The sequence below is a fragment of the Cryptomeria japonica genome, chromosome 7, assembly GCF_030272615.1.
Source record: "Cryptomeria japonica chromosome 7, Sugi_1.0, whole genome shotgun sequence".
NCBI lineage: Eukaryota > Viridiplantae > Streptophyta > Pinopsida > Cupressales > Cupressaceae > Cryptomeria > Cryptomeria japonica.
In genome coordinates this window covers 163,633,413-163,656,158 of record NC_081411.1, presented here as the reverse complement: position 1 = coordinate 163,656,158, position 22,746 = coordinate 163,633,413, and the positions used below count along the sequence as shown (strand labels likewise).

The 22,746-nt window shown below is 32.8% G+C and overlaps 1 protein-coding gene across 1 annotated transcript; it reads left to right on the top strand.

The window, feature by feature from the left end:
• Positions 1 to 5,446: 5,446 nt before the first annotated feature.
• LOC131856543 (putative UPF0481 protein At3g02645) lies at positions 5,447 to 6,988 on the top strand. The gene has a single exon (XM_059208367.1). The coding sequence runs from the start codon at positions 5,447 to 5,449 to the stop codon at positions 6,986 to 6,988; it is 1,542 nt and encodes a 513-aa protein (XP_059064350.1).
• The last annotated feature ends 15,758 nt before the right edge of the window (positions 6,989 to 22,746 follow it).

The window sequence follows — 22,746 nt, the reverse complement described above, 5'->3', positions numbered from 1 at the left end:
GCTTACACCGAAACAATCTTATCACTTTTAGTTTGTCTGGAAGAAAAAAAATTAATGATACCAAGGTGACGCATGTTATGTTCCACTCAATGCAAAAAGAATAAAATATTTCTGAGATCTTAACTCTGGTGATAGTTAATTTTTTTAACATGTTATCTATATTAAATATTATTGGATAATTTTTCTAATTCTTGCTATGTTTGGAGAAGTTTGAAGGGAGGAGATAAAGGGTTAGAACACTTAGAGAATGAACGAAGAAGAAGCCAATTCCATAGATAAAAATTATAATTATCATGGGGAGGGACATTAAAATGATATGCTTTGAGTGGGGAGGTGCATTAAAATGATATGATATGCTTCGAGTGGGAAACTCCTTATGGGAAGTGACATGGATAACGAGACCTCCTATAATTGTGTGTGGAATTTAGGTTGAGTCTAGGGAAAATAATCTTTGATTGAGCAGGTATTAAAGAAAAGAATCTTTGATTGAACAGAATCATTATCATTTGTTTTTTTTCTGAGTTATTGGACTGCTAGTGATTCAGTTATGTTTATTAGTTATTTCTGTAGCTTCAATTTTGTAATATTTAATTGTTTTATTCAATCTAAAAATAATAATAATTGATATTTACAAAATGCTACTGGTCAATAAAAATCAGATAATATGATTCTTAAACTTCCCTTAGTGGGACGATAAACTAACAAAAAAATGATACATTTCTAGATCCACTTTGACATACTATGTTAGTGGCCCTTAAATCTCCAAAAGATATAAAAAAGAAATGATAAAATGGAATCCTCCCTTTATTGGCTTTAAAACTAAACTTTGATGGGGTGGCTAGGTATAAACCTAAGATTTTTTATAATGAAGAGATTTTGTGAGCTATTTCAATTTTTTTTAATCTATTGGTCCAGAATATGAGGCTAAGTTTTAAGCCTTCTTGAATAGTTTGAATCTCTGCAAAGAGAAGAATCTTGCTAATATAGATGTGAAGTGGATTCTCGAATTTAAATAAATGCAATTAGCACACATAAATTTGTAAATTAGAAAGTTCAAAATATTACATGCTCCATTTGAAATTTTCTAGATAGCTTACACGATGTACGAGCGACTGCCAACTATACCTATGAACAATACATTTTGGAGGTCATTTTGAATGACAAAAAGCATTGGGAGAATCTATAGTTTGGATTTCATTCATATTGTATTCCCTCGGATTGGCGAAGGAGATTCCAAGGTAGGTTTCGGTTAATTATCTTTTCACATTCATGTGGCTGTCATAAGTGTCCATGGCCTTTCTTTTACTCCTGCTAAGTTTCAAAGGATGGACGATGATGTAAAAACTTAAACCAAGTGATTGTTGTAATGGATGGTGTTGTAAAGGCCATACGATAGGTCACTAATCTTTAATGTTTCCAAGGTAAACATTTACATGGAGGTATAGTGTATGAAGAATTTCTTATAACTTTCATTCTTATTCTCATAAAAAAGCATTGTGTAGCTGGCAAACGCCTTCATCAAGGAGATGAAAGAGGTAGTTCATGATGAGAAGCCAAAAGGTTGGGTTTCTTGGTGGATATTCGATGTTAATTTTATGTCTTAACCAAGCCACCTTCTAACCATGATTAAAGATAAATATAAAAGGTTAAAACAAGACAAATATGATGAGCCCAATCTCATACTAAATTATGCGATTTATATATATACACATTAAGACATTCCCTTAAAAGGATGAAAAAAGCAAATGAAAAAGAAATCATTTATAGAAATTTCACCATTACAGAATCAATAAACCAAATGAATCTGAATCACCACATATCCTCCCAGTTTCTCCTCCACACGACAAAAAATCTGATAAACTAAAGAAGTGACGGCCTAATATTTCAGTCAAGAAGCTATTTCTTCATCTGGTGAAGAAACTTACTGTAGTTGTTGAATGAGGATCCTCCTTCCTTCTCCACATCTCTACTGCTTCTCATCAATTTGGTGACATGCTTCCTTATCTCTGTGCCATCTTCTCCCACCAGCAACCTGTCAACAGCTCTAACAATCTCCCCCTTCTCTATTATTCCATCCTTATTCGATTCCAGAGGCATGGAGGGAATATACCTTACTTTCTTCTCTTCTTTGGGAGCTCCTTCAATAACACCAAAAACAACCAGTCTAACCAAAATGCAAGAAGGAAAAGAAAAAAATTACAAAGAAGCGTGACTCTGTCTTACCATCCTGAGCAAGGGTCCCAAGAGAGACGAGCCTCGGAATGAAGTAGCAGATGGCACAGTTGGCGACGAGTGATGCGTGGAAAGAAAAGAGAGGAATCTTATAGAAATCGGCTACCGCCTTTAACCCAAAAAATGTCATTGCATATACTATTATACCGGTGATCTTGTGCTCTTCTTCCCTCTTGTTGATCTCCTCAATAAGGCTCTTAATTACAGAAGGTGCCATGCTGTTATCTAATGCTTGCAATAGATTTGGAATGTTGGTGCATTTGTCACTGGGCGGCAAGCTTGTCACACCAATATTGATCTTCCCTGCTGCCACAATTAAACCCACAAGTTCGCTACAGAGGCGGGATTTTGTAAAGAGGTGAGATTTATGAAATGACTTGGTCTTTTCTTTTTTTTATAAGTAATGCATGCTGTCATCAGAATTTCGACAAACGCGGGCACTTTTTCTAAAAAACCCTAAATGTCATTGCATTATCATCAGAATTCCGATGAAATTGGGCATTTTTTCAAAAAAAAACAAGTTTTGTCACAATATACCTTCTCCATCGGAAACCTCTGTCGAAATTTTAGGCTAAATGTATTAGTGTCTGGAGCCCTGATACCATATTAGCGTTGATGAAAAATCAACTCTATAGCTCTCAAGGATCACCTACATGAAAACCTGTCACAAAAGGAGATAAACAAAAAAACTATGGAGGCCAGAATTCAAAGATCCAGAAAAGACGAGTCATATTGATTGTGCAACAAGAATGCAATTCAATAATTACAATTGTTGTAAAATTACAAAGAGAGAATCCTTATAAAAGGATACTCGAAACCCTAATGGGGAAAACCCTAAAGAATTATAAGATTTTTAAGTTTAGCTTAAGCATAAAATTTTTCTCTTGAAACAGTCTATTGACTATATTATTTTTGTAATCTTTTTGCATTTTATTCCAATAAAAAAAAGACATATAAAAGATTGTTGGATGGTTATAGGTGTAACCTTTTAGATGACTAGTAAAAATTTGGTGGCTCCTGCTTCGATTCTTGAGAGATCTAATGAATGCATAAATTAATATTTAGTTACAAATATATATTATAAATAAATATAATTTAAAAATTAAATTTTAATTATTATATCAAAAATAAAATATAATGCACGTAAACTTAGAGTAATAATTCTTGTGTTAATAAAAATGAAAAATAAATTATAAGTAAATAGAAACTTATAAAATAATTCATGTCAATAAAAAAATATTTATTATAATTTTTTTAAAGTAAATAATATAAAATAAATAAAGTACTTTTAAAGTTATTAAAAATAAGTTAAATAAATAAAATAATTTAAGATTGATGTTTTAAGATTTTTAATAGTTGTATTTAAAATATTCAAGTATTGTATAAAGTTTTAAGTCATATTTATGTTGATGATAAACTAATCTATGTGATATTGTTTAGCTTACTTTTTAATCTAATTTTATGAAATCATATTACTTGTAACTTATTATTAGAATTATTTTAGTTGTAAAATATTTAATTTGGCTTCGGGCAGGAGCGCTGCTCGGGTTTCAGTGGATGGAGATGGAGGGAATGTTCCAGAGGAGGGAGATGAGTAGGACGACAATGGGGATGTTGGTAGAAAAGATGCCTGCCGTAAGCTGCTTGTTTCAGTGCTTTCTATTTTTGGGGTTTGGTTGGGGGGTTTCGTGCTTAGTGGAGCTTGTGAGGCGTCCCGTGGGGGTCTTACCCTACTCTGGGCCTTCTCTTTTGGTCTAGGGCACTTCAATCCCTTCTGGGTCATGATAATCTGGTGGGTTGCTCTCCTTTTTTGATGTCTTCCTCTTGCCTTTGATCCTTGCGTGGCTTGCAGTGGAGATCTCCTTCCTAAATTTTTTGCCCTCTTCTTGGTTGCGTCTGCAGGGCCTCTAATGCTCCTTGGTTGAGTTCTGAGAACTTCGATGTTTTCAGTGTGTGCCTCTTTGGCGCTCGTCTTCTGGTCGGGCAGGTGGATGTGGTGTGTCTGCTGAGTGGACTGGGCAAGCTCTGCTTACGATGGGGGATGCTCATTTTGCCCCTGTTTATGACTCCCATGGGTGGTTGTGTTTTGGGTGGCCCTTTGGCTTCAGCTACTGGTTTTGATGGCCGCTGCTGGGGTTTGCATTTGGGTGTTGTTCCCTCGTGGTCATGTTTTGCTTGTTGCTATTCGGAAGTCATGCTGCAATTTTCCATTGCTTTGGGTTCTGTTCGAGCCCAGATCGTTTAGGTGTGGTTGCCTCCTAACTGTTGGGCCCCTACCACTAGTGTTGTGCTGTGTAGGTGTTGGGTTCAGTTTATCTATGGTTTATTGTTTGGAGTCGTTTCCCCTGTGTTTTCTAGGATTCTGTTCGCCAATGTTTATGTTAGCAGTTGGTCTATTGAGGTGACCTTTGTTGGTTTATTTGATTGTGTTATAGGCAAAAGTTGCAGGAAGCCTTCCAAAATTTGTTGGTTGTTGTTTGTCTCTTTGATTTGTTCCTAGCCTAAGGGAGGTTGTTAATAGGATGGGGGGGTGTGCACTCCTAAACCCTTCCTTCTATTTTGATTAGGCAAGTTTGTGTGTTGGGGTTTTGGTTCTCCTCTTTTCAACAATTTTTTTTTTTTTGAAGCCTTCCAAAATTTGTTGGTTGTTGTTTGTCTTTTTGATTTGTTCCTAGCCTAAGGGAGGTTGTTAATAGGATGGGGCGGTGTGCACTCCTAAACCCTTTTGTTTTGATTAGGTAGCCCTTCTATTTTGATTAGGCAGGTTTGTGTGTTGGGGTTTTGGTTCCCCTCTTTTCAACAAAAAATTTTTTTTTTTTTTTTTTTGGGTTGTTGTTTGGGTAGTCTCAACTTTTCCATTTCTTTTTTGTTATGATATGGATTTATCCTGTTTTTTATTTTTAGAACATTTTAAATATTAAAATTTTTATTTATGATAATTTATTTATTTATATAAAACAACTTATAATTTTGTGTCATTGCAGATTAAATCTTAAACCATAATATTAGATTTTATTTTATTCCGTTACATTTAAATTATAGAAAGGCTCTGTCTTTAATATTGTTTTCAAAATAACACTTTCAAATATTTAATCGTTCGTTATGGCTATTGGATTCTTGTTGTACCAGTATACAAATGATTTCAAAATTGAAAGCCTAAGACTTTTTATTTCTTTCTCTAACATATGTATATTATGTTCGATGTACAGAGGAGATGGCTCAACAAGACAATCCTACTTGTGGCAGCCACGAAGACAAAGGAGTTCTTATTAGTCAAGTAAATGGTGGAGACCGAACACAATGCAATGAAGCATGGCTTATAAAAGTAGATAGTACGCTCAACGTTCCAGAAAAAATGTGGAGGGTGTCAAAAAACGTCTGCATTTATAGGGTGCCTCAAGCTATAAAGATTTCTAAACCAGAAGATTATGAGCCTACTGTCGTATCTCTGTGGCCTTATCATCACAATATTAATCCTCAGTTCTCTAAGATGGACCAACATAAATTACAAGCGGTCCATAGAGTGTCAACTAGGCTTAAAATAGATGTGCCCACATTGATTGCAGAGTTTGAGAAGTTAGAATTGGAAATCAGAGAATGCTATGAAGAGCCAATAGAATTGAATGGAAAATCATTATCACGGATGTTAGCAATGGATGCTTGTTTTATACTTGAAATCTGTAGAAATTCTGCAGTATCAAGATCCGCGAGTAATTCGGATTTCTTTAGCCTTATCTCTCAAAGAGATGATTTAAAGAACTCCATGTTTTATGCTATACTAGATGATCTTATAAAGCTGGAAAATCAAATTCCTCTATTTGTTATCTTAAAATTATTGGAGTTAGAAGAAGGTGGAACGCGCGAATATGCAGCAACAGAATTAGCTACAATGCTGAGTAAACGTAGCTTGTTTCGCGGAAACCCCTTTTTCAAATTTTCACAACAGGATGCTATACCAAAACTGAAGGAGCATATGATGGGTGAACGGCCTGCATACCATTTGTTGGATTTGTGCAGAAAGGTGGTCAAAGATAAATTAACGAATTCTACTGGGAAACCGGCTACTTGCGTGGAAAATGATGGCTATCGTGGCGCTAATAATATCAGCAATGATAATGGGTGGTCAATGAATGCGGTACTACCTGGTTGGGTGCAACGAGTCAGTTGCATCGATATACTTCCTCGAGTTTCCCCACTACTTTCTCCGGATGATAGGCGGGCAACCCCTAGTACCGAATTGTTATACGGTGCTGGTATTAGATTTCAACCAGGCAAAATTAAATTTGAAAAAAGAAGGTTCGGAAGCAGAACGCTTTATCTCCCTTCAGTCACAATCACGGACAACACAGAATCAAGGTTGCGAAACTTAATGGCTTATGAAGAGTGTCAAAGATGCTCCTGGTATCCAGAGCCCACCGTAGTTTCACATTTTGTAATATTGTTTGATTATTTAATCGATTCGGAGAAAGATGTTGCTTTACTTCGAAAATCTCGAATCATTGGGAGGATGGTTGGCTGTGATGAAAACATAGCTCGCATGTTCAACCGAATTAGGGTTGGAATCACATTCAGTGGAATTGGTCAAATTGAAGAGGTGACGGTAAAGGCGAGAAATCATTATAAGAGTCAATGGAAAGTGTGGATGAGCCAGTTTAAGGAAGAACATTTTTCAAAGCCGTGGTATATTCTCTCGCTTGTGGCGGCGATACTTATTCTGGGTATGACGGCTATACAAACTGTCTATTCAGTAGACTAGAATATTTTAATCCCTCTATCTTGTTTGTTATTAGCGTGTCTAGTAACTACAATCATTACTTACCAGTTGGTGAGCTCTTTTACTTTGAGTACTAAAATGACAGTTTCATTCCAGTTCTCATTAATCTCTACATTTTAATTATTTGGATAAAGTTTTTATATTAGTTTTCTTATGAAGCTACTTTTTCAAGTTTGAATTTTTATTGTTTGTAATTTTTAATATGTTTTATATGATAATTTTAATAGCTTCATAAATTTGAATTTGTGTTATTTGTAAATTTCAATATATCACACTAAGCTTTAACTATGTGTGCTGTCAAGTGGACCCCACTTTGAAATTTTCGTTTCGTTTCAAGCTATTTCCATTGCTCATCAAAGCTCGCTACATTCATAACAGCCATATTTTCCCTTCACTGCAGTGGCTGCCAACTGTGTGCCCTTCCTAAGAATGCACAGAATTTCCAATGCTAATTATTCATATTTAATAATACACTATTATATTATATTTATAAATATTATAATATTTAAAAAACGGTGAAATGTTGAATTCTATTTAAAAAATGATCTGCAAGTCTTGAATTTTATTTTACCAAATTATTTGCAATGTTGCATATTAATACTAGCACTTTGCATCGAAGGTGGTGCAATGGTTACGTTTATATTGAATGTTATAAAAATTTCATAAGAGGTTTATCTATTAAAAATTTGAAACAACATCAAAATTGTGTACTAATAATAATTTTTGAGTCCAAAACATGAAGTATATTTGCAAATGAAACTGATTTCCAAATCTAAGAATATTTATGTACATTATCTTTGGTCATTCAAATGAAAACTATTTAAAGCAGTTTCTTTTCTTACAAAGAAATACTTAATATTTAAACTTTATTTAATTCTAAAGTTTTCCCTTTTATTTATAACTATATAAATATTTTGATTATTTAATAAGATTATAGTTAAATATATATTATATTTTATTTTTTATTATATATATTTATAACAATAAATATGGTTATATTATAATATTTAATATCTATTATTTAAAAAACATTTTGTATTACTTATATTATAATATATAAATTTATCATTTTTTTATTATAAATAAATTATAATATATACTTATAAACATAAGTATATTATTATTTTAAAAATGAATTTACATTATATAAAATATAATGTGTATAAAATGTATTTTCATGTTCATACGTGATTAAATTTATTACTTTCTTTAATTCAAACACAAGGAAACTTTGCCAATGCTAAGGTATTTATTAAGAATTCTATGAACCCAAATAATATTTTATATAATATAATTTATATTTTGTTTATATCCTATATTTTATATAATGTATTTCATTTTTTAAAATACATTATGATTATATATTATATTTTATATAATTCTTCCTCTCCTTCTATATATATTAAGCTCTATACTCTTCTTTTATCTCACCCTCTCTACCTATCTCTCTCCTCTCCCCTCTTCTCTTTCTCTTTACCTATCTCTCACTCCTCTACCTTTCCCCTCTCTCTATCTCCTTAAATCTCCATCTCTCTATCTCATAATGTCTCCCTCTCCCTCTCTCTTTCTATACCTATCTATCTCTTTCTCTTTATCTCTCCCTCTCCCTATAATTTATCTCTATCTTTATCTCGTTCTCTCTATCTTTATCTCTCCCTCTACCTATTCTTTTTTCTCTATCTCCCAGAATCATACTAAATATCTCCTTTATGTGTTACAATCCAAAGAGACTTTTACAATTATATTCATAGAAATTACAATAAATATTTACATGCCTTCAAAATTTTATTATTGAAAAAGACTTGTGTAGTAATGAGTATCAATCATTAAAAAAATATCTGAGTGCCTATTGCTCAGTCTCCATGCTTTTTTAATAAAGCGAATGGTTCCACCTCTTCACTGTCGTCCACATGGTTTCCGTATGCAATATTGATATTGATATTGATATTGACTTCTTCTGCTTTAGTAAGGCGTAAGAATTAAGAAATAATCTTCGTTTAAGCAACCACTCAGTTTACAGGAAAAGCTGTCTGTAAACGGCGAGTTCTGTTCAGATTTTGTTTTACCTATTTATTCTACTTATTACAATATTGTCATCTGTGATAAGAGCTTCAATTTGTGACTCTTTTTCTGGTAAGTTCTTTCCTTCAAATTAAATTATTACAAATATACAAGTTTGAGTGCTTTCGATTTATCAGCCTATTGTGACCATAGTAGTTTTAGAGCTATTTATTTGCATTGAATCCCAAATCAAAGATATTTGTTTATAAACGTAGAATCAAAGATGAAAGCTAAACGTAAATATTGAAATAGCAAATTGGAAGTAGGACTTTTAGAAAAGGATATAGAAATAGCGTTTTAGGTTGCTGTGCAATAAAACTGTGGAAACCGTGTTTTGAACTGCCAATATTAAGAATATAGACTGTATGGATACGACTGTGGAAGCAGTTTTCCGAACTGTCAAAGTTTATAAAAAATTGACTGCGTGACACTTAATTTGAATGACGAAGATAGGACTTAACTCTAGATCCTCCACCACTGCGCTACCATGAGACTACCCCTATCATCTTTGCTTTAAAATGTAGGATGCGTTCTAATTATATCTGAATTCTGCAACACATAAGGAATATCAACTAATTTTAAGCCCTTTTTTTCTTTTCAATCTTGCTTATGTCAGTAAAAGGTATTTAAAAGATTTGGTATGAAAAGGGTTTTTGAAGGATCGGCTAATTTTTTTCTTTTTCAATCAATAAAACCATGATATTTAAGATACCCGTTACCCATACATTACATGTTACATATATATAAATATATGTTGACATGCTGGTGCATCGTAGGGGCTGGGTAGACATTGCCATAACCAACAAGTAATTGCTGTAACAATTTTAGTGTATATATTCTTTCTTTGTTACGTAGATCATCCATATGTATAAAATAAAATATTCTTTGTAATTGGTTATATTAATTTATAAAATAGTATTATTGGTATGGTTTAAGAATGTAGTATTATAGTTCTAAAAAGTATTTATGAAGTTATTTAGTATATATTTATAAATTAATTTATTGGGATGTAATAAAATGTTTAAGGTTTTTCAAACCAAATACATTTGTGATTTTTTAATAATGTTTTAAATTTAAATTATGTTTCATCTTAATGAAATAAAAAAATAAATCAATTAGATCTTATTTAATAGATATTCACATTCTTGAAATCAAATGTATTTATGAATTTATGTTTGGTGTTATAAATCTTAATTTTTCTCTACGTTTTTGAAAAAGAGAAATTAGTCAATGTTTGAGTATATTTAAGGCTATTTGATTTCATAAATTGATATTGATGGTTATATGAGACTATGAATGAAGAACAAGAAAAAGGTTAACAAGAAAATATAAAAGAGAAATCTAATGAAATCTTATATAGAAATAAAAAGAGAATGGAATTTTAAATCAATTACAAGGAAGAATCCAAAGAAAAGAGAAAAGTATGAACAAATAAAAATTTATCTCAATTACAAGGGAGAATCCAAAGAAAAGAGAAAAGTATGAACAAATAAAAATTTATCTTTCTCTTCTTATAATATTAATCAATATCTAGTTAAATCAAAAAATACACACTAATATTAGATGCTTATGTAATTTAATTTCAATGAAGGATTTGTCTTATTTTTTATTCACTTGAAGTAATATTGTGGATGATCAAAAGTTGAAATCACATATAAGTATCTACTTTAGAATTTTAGAAGACCTTGCATAGATAAATTTGGTATTACAAACTAGACCATAGTAAACAATGTTTTCTTAGATTGAAACACATTATGCAACATGGTCCTAGACTAGTCGACATCATGTGCATCAACCAAGTGGTGTGACTTGGTCCTTTAGTAACACGAACTTTAGTGATATATGTAGATATAACATCTAAACTTATTCATGAATATATATCTCTTAAAAGAATAGTGCAATTTTCTTAAGATATAGTAAAGATCTTTGTCTTGTCTTGATAGCAATGAAGCCACTAGAGATGAAATAATAAAAAATATATGTAAGACATGCAATTTAAAATTTAACATTGATGGTTTTGATGAATTAATGGGCCAAAGTATTACAACAATAATATATGTGAATGAAATTTATCATTCGTGCTACCCTATTATTGATATTTGATTAAGTTTGATAGATTATAGTGACATCCAAATTAATTAAGTACATGTTCATAGTCACATAATTTGGTGTAAGTTGTAATAAGATAACAATTAGGTTTTAAAATATTAGGTTTCTATGTAATTTTAAAATTTGAATGCAATAGACAAAGCCATACCATGGAACCTGGTCTAATTTTGAAAAGGACTATGAATGTAGGCTAGTTAGGGCTATAGTTTTTTATAATATCAACTGATTATCATTTACTAATATATATTTTTGCTAATTAATAGTGGGAGAGGACCCATACCCTTAATATAACTAGGGGAACTCACAAACAGTAAGACAACTAGAAACCAAAAGGATGACACAACCCTTTTGAAAATATGGCTTTTGATCAGAGCACCCAACTAGTGTGAACAAAGGTCCTGAACTCTCAATAGTCTACATTCTCAGGACAAAGGGGCTTATGACAATACCCCTAACCATAGACTAGATAGAAAACCCTTGCACTGATAGAGTAGTCAAACCTTTTCCTTAAAGGACCACCATGACCCAAGAATTTCTTATTCATGGAGAGAGAGAAAGAACTAACCAATTTAGCACACATAAAGAGAAAAGAGAGGGTTGTGGATAGGAGTTTCCCTTAGATCAAACCCCGATTTAGGGATTAACATTGTATTGAAATGGTAATTGAAACATGAAATACTAAAGTAAATGATAAAGAATATGCCTCACATCTACGAAGCTTGACTGAAGGTTGATGATACAATGCCCTTTAGACGTGATTACTAATGTTGAGCATGTAGTAACATGACCAACACATGAACACGAGTGACCTAATCAAACACACATGCATGCATAAATATTTATGTGACTTTGCTTCATAATGCTTAAAGAATATGGTGGGATGAAATGCTATGTTGAATGATTGATGATGGATGCTTGATATGGATGCATGAATTCTATGGAATGCAATTAATCTCAAAATGAATAGATAGGATGCCTTTCTATAGGGTTCCCTAGGTAAATTATTGATTAGGTCAACATCCAATGGTCAAGTTGAGTCACAAGGACCAAAATTCACTAGGGAGGGAAAGCGCACACTCTTATTTGATATAGGTCCTATTTCAAGAGGACCAGGGTGCTAGGGGTGCCATGGTCCAAATAGGGGTACCTCAATGCCTTTGTCCTCCCAAAGTAGGACCAAAAAAACACAAAAAAAAGATTGCATAGTCCCGAGATGGGGTCAAATCATCTTCGCAGTTAGGTGATATTAGATTTGGAGTAGAAGGGGCTAAAACAAGCCTAGGGGCGAATGATGATAGGACACTCTAAAGTAGGAGCACAAATATGAGGTGTGAATTGTATAAGGTTACAATTTATGACGCTACACATACATACATACATACAAGAACTAATAACATACACAATACTAAAATAGCTAGCAATCACACTTTGTTGTGCAATGTGTATGCTGAAAAGGCGTGGAAGGTGAATTACGAAAAAAATGGTCTATTTCTTTCGTGTTTTTATATAGTGCATGAGGTCAATCGGTATACCATTTAGCAAACAATATGCAAAAAAGGTCTTAATGGAGAAGTGATAGCTTTAAATAAACTATGCATTCAGTTATAAAGATCCGCATATAATTAAAATAAAACTTTTGAATCAATAAGATAATCACGCTTAGTTACCAATAAGTTCATATTATGTTTCTAATAGCGGTCGAGTGTATACTTTTCAAATAAAGATCTGAGTGTCTATTCCAGACTTTTCAAAAGCAAGTGGGCCCACCTCACCAATTTCTAGCACGAGGTCTCCCTAACTACAGGCTGGCGGTGGTATTGACTTATTGACTTTTCTTCAGCGAAGTCGTCTTCTCTATCAGTAAAGCGTTAAGATATAAGCTGAGTTTAAGCGTTAAAGTAGACAGAAATATTCTCTCACGGAATTTGGGCGAGCATAAGGTTTAGAGGAGAAACTTTTTCGATAAAGGCGTGGTATTCACGACTTCCAGGCTCAGTAATATTCAGATTTTGGTTTAGCTATTTGTTCTACTTACTCATTACAATATCGTCATCTGTTGCAGCTTGTGCGCACCAAGGCCCCTAAGTCATAAAAGCTTTTCTGGTATGTTCTTTCCTTCAAACTAAATTATGAAAAATATACAAGTCTGAATCAGCTTGACTGCTATCATCGATATACGAGTGTATTCTGGTCATAATTGTTTATACTTCATTTCCTTAATTGCGTAGTTTTCCGTTTGTTTCCAGTGAATTCTATCATCAAAGCTATCTCTAAACAACCTTAGAAACGATGATCGAAAGACTGAATTTAAAAGAGTGTAGAAATAGTTTATTAAACTGTTACACACCAACACTGTGGAAACATTGTTCTGAACAGGCAAGGTTATGAAAATTGACTTAACGAATACAAATGAGGAAGTGGTGTTTGGAATTGTTCAAGTTAATAAAATTGACTGCAGGACACTTAATTTTGTTGGATCTGCTTATTGTTATTAACCCTTGAAGAATTAGATTTTTGTGCATATTAAAATCCATGGCTTCATTATAAAAATAGTGAAAGCATTTTCATGTTTAGGAGTGTATTTGTAGACTTGGGTTGTTGCAGATCATAGGCTTGATGGGGTTTTCCATGTTGTTTTTCAATTTGTGATTTTTTGTGAGGGTTTTGGGGATGATATTTTGCTGGGGTTCTTTTAGAGAAAAAATAAACTTCATCATTGCATTCGTAATGCTCAAAAACATATTGAACTAGGGAAAGAATCTAGGAGTTGAGTGTGATCTAATAGCTGTGATAGTATTTGTTGATTTAGTGTCCACAATTGTTGATTTAATGCTCAATATTTTTTACAACATTGCACCCATAGTTGTGACTTGAAAGTTGATATTGTGATGCTGACTACCCATAATTGAATGAAATACATTCCTAAGCACTAAAAAGCAATGAATCATGTTATCTCACTTTTCTTGGGGGGACTATTTTGGACATCTTGGCAAACAGCATATTGATGTGGGATCATATTTCACATTGTGATCCTGAAACCTTAGTTATAAGTAGGGGACTCACCAAGTAAGTTTTTGTAACAAGTTGAGAGTGATTTAAAATTTATACATAGAATTTTGAGAAGCACAAAATTAAAGTGGTCAACTACTAGATCCTCTCTCCTAGATGTAACATGCCTAAATTTGATAAAACCTATTTCTTTTTTTTTTGCCATTTTTCAGAACCATAGAAAGTTTTGAGGTCTCCATATCTATACAAATCTATACACCTATATCATACTCAAGATTGTAAGTGATGTTGGTACAACCAATGTGCAAACTTAGGACCATAAGTTTGTAGCACAATACTTGCCAATGAGACGTGCCACCTAAGCAAAGCAATTGGAGTCCCATTGTTGTGGGTGAATAACCAATCAAGCACCCATATACTATGAGAGATTTACTAGTGTGGAAGCACAAAGTCACCATTCAATATTTGAGTTACCATAAAGGAGCAGATTTTTTCTTGGAGGCATAAGTCTCACGTTAGGAATTAGATTTTTAACTACTTATGGTTGATGGAAAGGTATTTTCAAGAATTATATTATGGTATTAGTGTTTTTTTAATAAAAAAGCTAGATGGAAGACAAGTTTCCTTCTCATGCTTGTAGATTTCATATATAGTGCATATAGTTCTGGATTTTGGATTTCCTATAGTTTATAAAAAGCTAATAAATTTGGAGATATCTTTATATGATTTTTCATTTAAATTTTTATATTTTAATATAATGATGTATTATTTTAATATTTTTATATATTTTTTTAGGATTATTTTTTTGATGTTGTGAAAAAATGAGTTGTTTTGATCTTTCTTTCGTTTAAGAGTCTTACATATTAGTTATGGCTAGATTTGGATAATTCTTTTGTCTTTAGGGTTTTATGAATATGATCATACTATTTTCATATGTTTAACACTTTAGAGGTTTTATTGAAGGACATGTTACATGTTTTGATTTACAAGCTATCTATTTATTCTTGTTCATCTTCCTAGATGTTTCTGTTAACATGGCATTATATTTGATTTTTCTTTGGAGCCATGATGATCACTATGTTCATGGTCATGTGTTATTATATTTCATTTTAAGTGACAATAGGGGGGCTCCTTGATCTCTTTCTTTTTTTGAGTGTGGAGAACTTGAGATTTTTGAAGACTAGTTTTCATATTTGTATTGTAGAAAACTTGTTTGTAGGTGTCGAATATATTTATGAGCATTCCTTGGTATGCCATGATATTGGTACACATATTCTATGTGATTCTCTTGGTGTATCTTTAGATCTATTGCTCATTTTTTAAATTTTAAATTACTCATGTAGTAGGAGTTCCATGATAGTGGAGTTGTGATTATAAATTATATTGGATATATTTTTATTAAACATAAAATAAATTTTGAAAGGACCCTAAAACCCTTTACAATAAAACGCTACCTAAAAAGACAGGAATATCCAACCAACATCCAACCATTAAAAATAAAATAAAAAATGCAATAGACAAGCCTACTTAAATCATTAAGGATATTAGTTACTTCAATATCTATCTTCATCAGGTGATCATGCAAGTTGACCACCTCCTGAATCACTAGTTTTTGACCTCCCACGAGCTTCCTGGAGTGGCTATGAGAGCAAACACTCAACCCCTGCTTCTCACAAGAAACCTTTTTACCTTTAATCACACCCTTGCCAACATCAACAACACCTTTTAACATCCCTTTAAGTTCCTTGGTAGTCATAATTTTAACCTTATCTATAAGAACATGGAGCCCTTCAATACTATTTTTAACTATTGTCTGGATAACCTTCATAATTGTTTCCAACTTCTGATGCACCTTTTGAATTGTGTCCTCTAGCATCTTAATTCAACCCTCAAAGTTAGTTTTCATAAGGCCAACATATTTAGAAACTTTCTCCAAACTAGCAAGAATCCGTGTAATCTCATCTGTGTTTCTCAAATGATCCTCACTACCTTCAACATTATCCATCCTATTTTAAATTGCCCACAACTTCATGTTAATATGGTTGATTTTAAAACAATTTCGAGAGTTTAAATTGATTCATCACACCCTCCTTAGTGAGATTGAGAAAATCATAGTCTATATCCCTATTAGTATTGAAATAGGTGAAATCCTCCAAAGGCTCATGTTGATCATTATCAAAATCCTCCAATTTCTCTTTACTTTTGGACTTTCCATGCTCCTTCCCCTCAGTAGTAGAGAAAATATTCTGACTATTCTCCATATGCATCTTCCCCATCATGTTATATTTTCTTTCTCCAAAACATGCTTCTTCACCATAGTACTATCCTTACCCTTCCCCTTATTTGTTTCAAAATTTCTCCTTTTCTCAACAAATGAATATATCTTAGTCTCATGATCATGTTCTCTAGTATTAGAACCGCTCCACCAAAAAATTTGGACCTTAGCATGTTTTTTCGAGATTTTATTTAAACTAGGATTATCCTTAGAGGGAGGGTTCGAATAATTTTTCACAAAGTATAACCTTCCTTAAAAACCAACTCTTCCTCCTTAGTTGATTTATCCTCTATGTTAGTACTCATATCCAAATAATGAACATAGTAAGACCTATAGATCTTTCAAGTTTTCATCCTTTTTAAAGGTTATTCCAAAAAGAAAGAGATTTCTATATTCCATGCTTAATTGAATCAAACCATCATATAGAACTAGAATGCTAGAGTTATTATTATCTAATCCTAAACTTTAGAAAAGACAACAAATAAAAATGAAAGGACACACCTTTTTTTTATAAAAATGAATAAGTAAAATGAAATGGTACCCACATAAATTTATAAACCTGCCATTAAGTGTGAAATACCTCATTATGACTTAGCAACTTTGGCCCATATAGGTTTAATGGAGCTCCCATCATAGCTGTTAAAGAGAGCCTCACTAGTTTTTCTTTTTCCTTAAAAGAATTATTCATGGTAGCTTAATGTCTTTCCATTTCTAAATATCTATTTTACTTAAGTTGATAAACCCATAATTTGACCGATGAATTCCTCAAAAATCTCCAATTCCAAGACATGAATAGACATAATGTGACTCTTCTAAACCTTAGCAAAAGCACTAGTGGTCTGTGACTCTAAAACATGGAGCTTCTCCAAGTACGCAGCAACCCAACCAACAACTAAAATCTCCTAAATGTGAGTGTCAATATTCATTCCATCGCATGAAATAGGCTCAACTTATCTCCTATTGCCAACCATAATGGAAGGAACAGTAGAATAGAGCACAATCAAAGTAAAATAGAGAATACCCCACCACATAAGAAAGGGGCCCAGAATAATATCCAAAATCCATGTGAGGCTTAACTTGATATGGCGGGAATTTATCATAGCATTTAATGGGATCACCATATTAACATTTATGACTTTCATGGTTAATGATGGCCTTGATCTTGAAGGGTAGGGAATCACTAAGGCCCGCCTTTTGCATTGAGGAATTAGCAACTGAACTTTACCTATTATTATGTGTATAAATTTGTTTCGAGGTATGATTAATTGATTGTGTTAGAAACTAATTAAGGTTTTTATTTTATTTGTTGGTGTTGCCAATAAATAATGGTTCCTCAAGAAGGTAATGTTGTTTCCAGTGAATGATGTGCACTGCAAAATAGACTTCCACAATCTACTCATAAAGGGTCACTATCAAAGCTCTGGATAGCTAAGGAGGAGTGTGCAAATGAGCCCAATTTGCCCCCTCTTGCCTTAATAGACCCTACCCAACCCTACCCCTGCTTCAACTTGCTCACCACCATGGACCCTTGAAACTTCTAAGCCTCATTGTTTCTCCATTTTAACCCTATTTCACTTGGGTCTTTTGCCATTTAATCCAATTTCTTCTTATCTATCATCCCCACACTTCTTTCTATTTTTAGAGGGATCACCCGATTTTTCAAAAAAATTGGCCCATCTCTCGAGGGGGAATACCAACCCACAAACTAATATATTTGGGGCATTTTTCTCATGCCTATCAATTTTTCTTTGAAACGACATTGTCTCAAAGAGGAGCAAATGTAGACAAATAAATCTGTCCATGAATTAAATGAATAATTAGTATTTATTTAATACACTAATACAACTCTGATTAATTAAATGTGTATTTAATTAATTCACCATTGGCCTCATCTTCTATCCTAGTTAAATAAATTTAATAAATTTATTAATTACTAACTATAGTCCCATCTATTAAATAAATTAATATATTTATTTAATTCCCCTTTCTTTTTATTTAAACAAATTAAATATTTATTTAAAAACCCTCATCAAACCCCAATTTAAATAAATTGTTATTTATTTAAAAATGGCATCCACTTACATTCTTCTACAAATGCAAGTTGCACTCCTTTTTTTTATTAAATAAAACATTTAATTAAAAGGCTTATTTATCCTCACCCACTTGCTAAACCCACTTGCTCACTAATACCCTTCTAGATTCTTCTAAGCCCTTTTAAATTAGCCTAATCCCTCTTCTAATCATTTGAACAATCCTAAAGAAAAATTAACCCCCAACCCATCATCTCAACCATTTAAGACTTTTACAGAGTCATAAATGCTTCCCTTCTTCAACACACTAACCCACATGGGTCTTGACCCTTTGATTAAGGCTTAACCATGGGTAAAATTTGCACAAGAGTTTACCCATTGGATAATAACCTTACCCTTGGATAGTATCTTTATCCAATAACTCAACCCACATGAGATTACCCTCGTGTCTTCTTAGGATTTAAATTCTCCTTACCTCTCCTCTCAAGCCATCTCATGCCGACACTTGTCATCATGGGAATGTGTTGAAAACCATCACATGGATCATGAATCATGCAATCTTCGCCCTCCACAAACCAGATCAATCTTGACCATCCAATCTTCTATTTTTCCTATAAATAGAACCCTTCTCATCAAGCAAAGGAGGAAGCATTAGAGCATTGTTACTATACTAGAATTAGCATAGATACCTAGCTTTCTCATAGAATCACTGAAATTAGTAATCAAATGATCAACTAAATCAAATGATCTCCCCAATAATCCAACACTTAGTCATCCATCTTAACATCTATAAAGGAGCCTATTGCCTCATTTACTAATATTTAATAGATATGAATACCTCATAAAGAACACATAAGAATACACTACACTTTATTTATCATCATCCATCTAGAAAATTCCATTGAAGACACCCATAGCAATGTTAGTAGATGTGATTTCTAACAATAGCCTCGAGGTTATTTTCAATAGGGGCCTAACATATTTTTTACAAGGTAAAATAGGTTTTGAAGTGGACCTTAAATCCCTTACAATGACCAACATATTTTGAATAAAGATAACCAAACAAGTAGAAAACCAACAACAACAACAAACAAAAACAGGGCACGCGATTGAGTTAACCTACTAAAGATCTTTCAGAATCTTGGCAGCCTCCATATCCTTCTATATGATCTGGTCATGCATGTTTATGACCTCTTTAATCACTTGGTCCAAGTTATCAATAGTCTTAGAATAGCTACGAGTCCTAGAGGGGGGCCCCTGTTCCTTGGACAAATCCTAATTCCCATAACCACTAGTAAGACTAACAACCTCCACCTTCGCACCATCAACATAAATTTTTTTATCCTTTTCCTTTTTCTTTTCCATTCCTAGGGATTTGGTAGTTTAATTTAACATGTAGAGACCAACATTATTCCTCTTAATAGCCTCATTGCTAACATTAACCATAGTATTGAGCTTATTGTTTACATTTGCAACCAAACCTTCCAAAGAGCTGATTATTTTCTCCTAATTCAACTTCATGTTCTTTACATCATTGGAAACAAGTTCAATTAGATCCAAAATTTTCTTAGACTCCTTATTATCCATATGCCTCTTACCTAGTCTACTATGAAGGCCTTAATCCTCCTCATCATGGAATATAAAAATGTTGAGTCCATTCCCACTCTTTCCTAGTCTAAGGGCTTTGAAATTGAGGAGGATGAGGTTGAGCTTGTGTCTCCCATTAGGCATAGCTTATCTAAATATTTTCTAGGGACTTCTCAAAAGGTCAAAAGGTCTAGGACAAGCTCATTGTTGATATTAGGGAGTGCTAGAACCCCTAGAAAGGTAAGAATGACTCGTGTTGATAAAACCAAAAGTGTGAGTGCAGACGTGGGTAGAAGTGTGAACATGGATGATGAGATTTCCTTGTTTGATAAGAAGTTTTTGGAAGGGATGATGGAAAAACATTATGTTGAGCCTTAGGAAAATGTCATGTAGATTGGTCGTGATCCTCATGATAGTGCTGAGAAGGAGATCCCCCCGAATTCCTTTGAGGATGTGGAGATGTTTCTTTCGAGATGGTCTTTCCAACCTAGTGAATTGGGTGGTCTCTTATATTATGGATATCAAATTTAACCTTTACTCCCTCTCTAACAAGGTCGAGAATATTTTGTCAATGGGACCTAACATGTTACAATGCAAATTAATTACCTTTACTCACTCCAACCACTTACAAACAACTGCCATCACCTTCTTGCAACATGCAACTACTGCACTTTCAAAGAAAATCATACTAAGTGTAGATTACATTTGCACATTTCATCATCTTTCGACCATGGTTGTTTTTTTTAGGATACCTATCTTCACTCTATTTAATTCCAAATTTAAGGAATTCACTTCTGTCACATCCATTACTTCTCATCATTTTCCATTTTCAAATTGACCACTCTATGATTACGTTCAAATGTACCTCATTTCAAATTTGATAACTTGATACTTATCCATCATTTCCTTACAAGTATTTTCCATGTTGAATTCATTTATTATCACCTCCTCTAATTATTTTTCTTAAATTTCACTTATTTATGAAATTTATTATGTGATTATATCATCCAAAAAATTATACAATTTCTTTCTTGCATACTTCCTACCTTATTTTTCATTTCAAGAAAAATGTAACCTTTAGTTGGAGGGAGATTTCACATTGATTATCATATGTGAAACCCATTTGAAAATCCCATTTGCATAATTATTCAGTAGAAAAAAAGGAATAAACATAATTTAAAGAAGAAACTATAGATGACACCAAGAATTGTGAAATCAATTGTAGTAAGTCAGAAGGAGAACTAGTAAGGAGCATTTGTGAAAATTTTAAAATAACAATTGAAATTAAATTCAGAATAGAACTACCAGAAAGAAGCTCCTAAACATAGGATTTGTAGAGATGTGATCATTGTTAGAGAGTCATAAAACCTTAAATTATTGTTTATAAATCAAGATTGTTGAACATTTTTTGATTGTGCAAACTAGGTAGAGTATTTTCTAAAGTTGAAAAGGTATAATGAGGTAATGAAACATCAATTAGCATAAAAATTATAGAGTAATTAATCTTTGATTATGGTATTGAGGATTGATTCTTTGGAAGCTACAATTAGATAGGTTTTTGGGTTGCCTTCAATAAGGGAAGAGCCTCCATTCTCAGCAAATGTAGTGGAAATCCTAGCTGAATTTGTATGACCTAGTGAAGAGTTTGAATCCTCAACACAAGGTACTAAATGCCTCTCTTTATCCTATTTATGCATGGCCATCATTATGTATGTTATTAGGTATCTAACATGTGATTGTAGATAATCCTTGCTTTACATATTGTATTCTAATTGTTTGAGTCATTTACACCATAAAAGAGTTGTGACTATTTCAATTTTTTCGTATAATATTCTAAAGATGAAGTCTATAAATATATAAATAAAGGGATCATTTAGCTCTATCACACCATTGTTTTATAGTATTTTTTATAAAAAGAAGGTTGAATTATGAATTTTCAATTTTTTCCTAAGAAGAATTTTGTGCACGGAATAACATTAATGGTAGGCCCTTGAGGCCTAAGACAAATAAAGAAGATAGGGCACATGAAGAAACTGATAAATGCCAAGTTAATGAAACACTTTAAGAAAATGGGACACCTAAGGTTAATGAGACATGACCAAAGGTAGAGATAGAGAAAAATGTGTCTCTTTCTCCACCAATTATCTCACCTATACACATCCCTTATGAGAAGATAGAGACATGATTGAAAGAAAATAAACCTGTAGCTTTTGGAGAAAATTCTACAAAATTAGAGCCTAAAAACCCTATTTTTAAGTAAACACCTCTATTTCTAAACCTCACAAAATGAACATTCATCTTCTTCCTCCTCAACCAAAAAGAAACCAAAAAGGAATATGTAGTCAAGGAAGTGTTCACACAACCTAATGTCAAAAGGAACTATAATAGAATAGGTGAATTCTAAACATAAGGATGTCTTTGAGGTTGAGAACGATTCAAAGAGGGAAAACTTATTTACAGATAGGGAATAGAGAATAAGTGAACAAGTAAAATTCATACAAAATAATTTAGAAATAAATGAACAAGTAAAAAGCATGCAACAAACATATATCAAATCAAGCTTAGAATCAAATTTTGAGGAAGCCATATAAACAACAATAAAAAAGGTTAAGCCTTCCTACAACCTAGGGATGTAAGAGGAGATAAAGTCCTTGATTAAGTTCGATGAA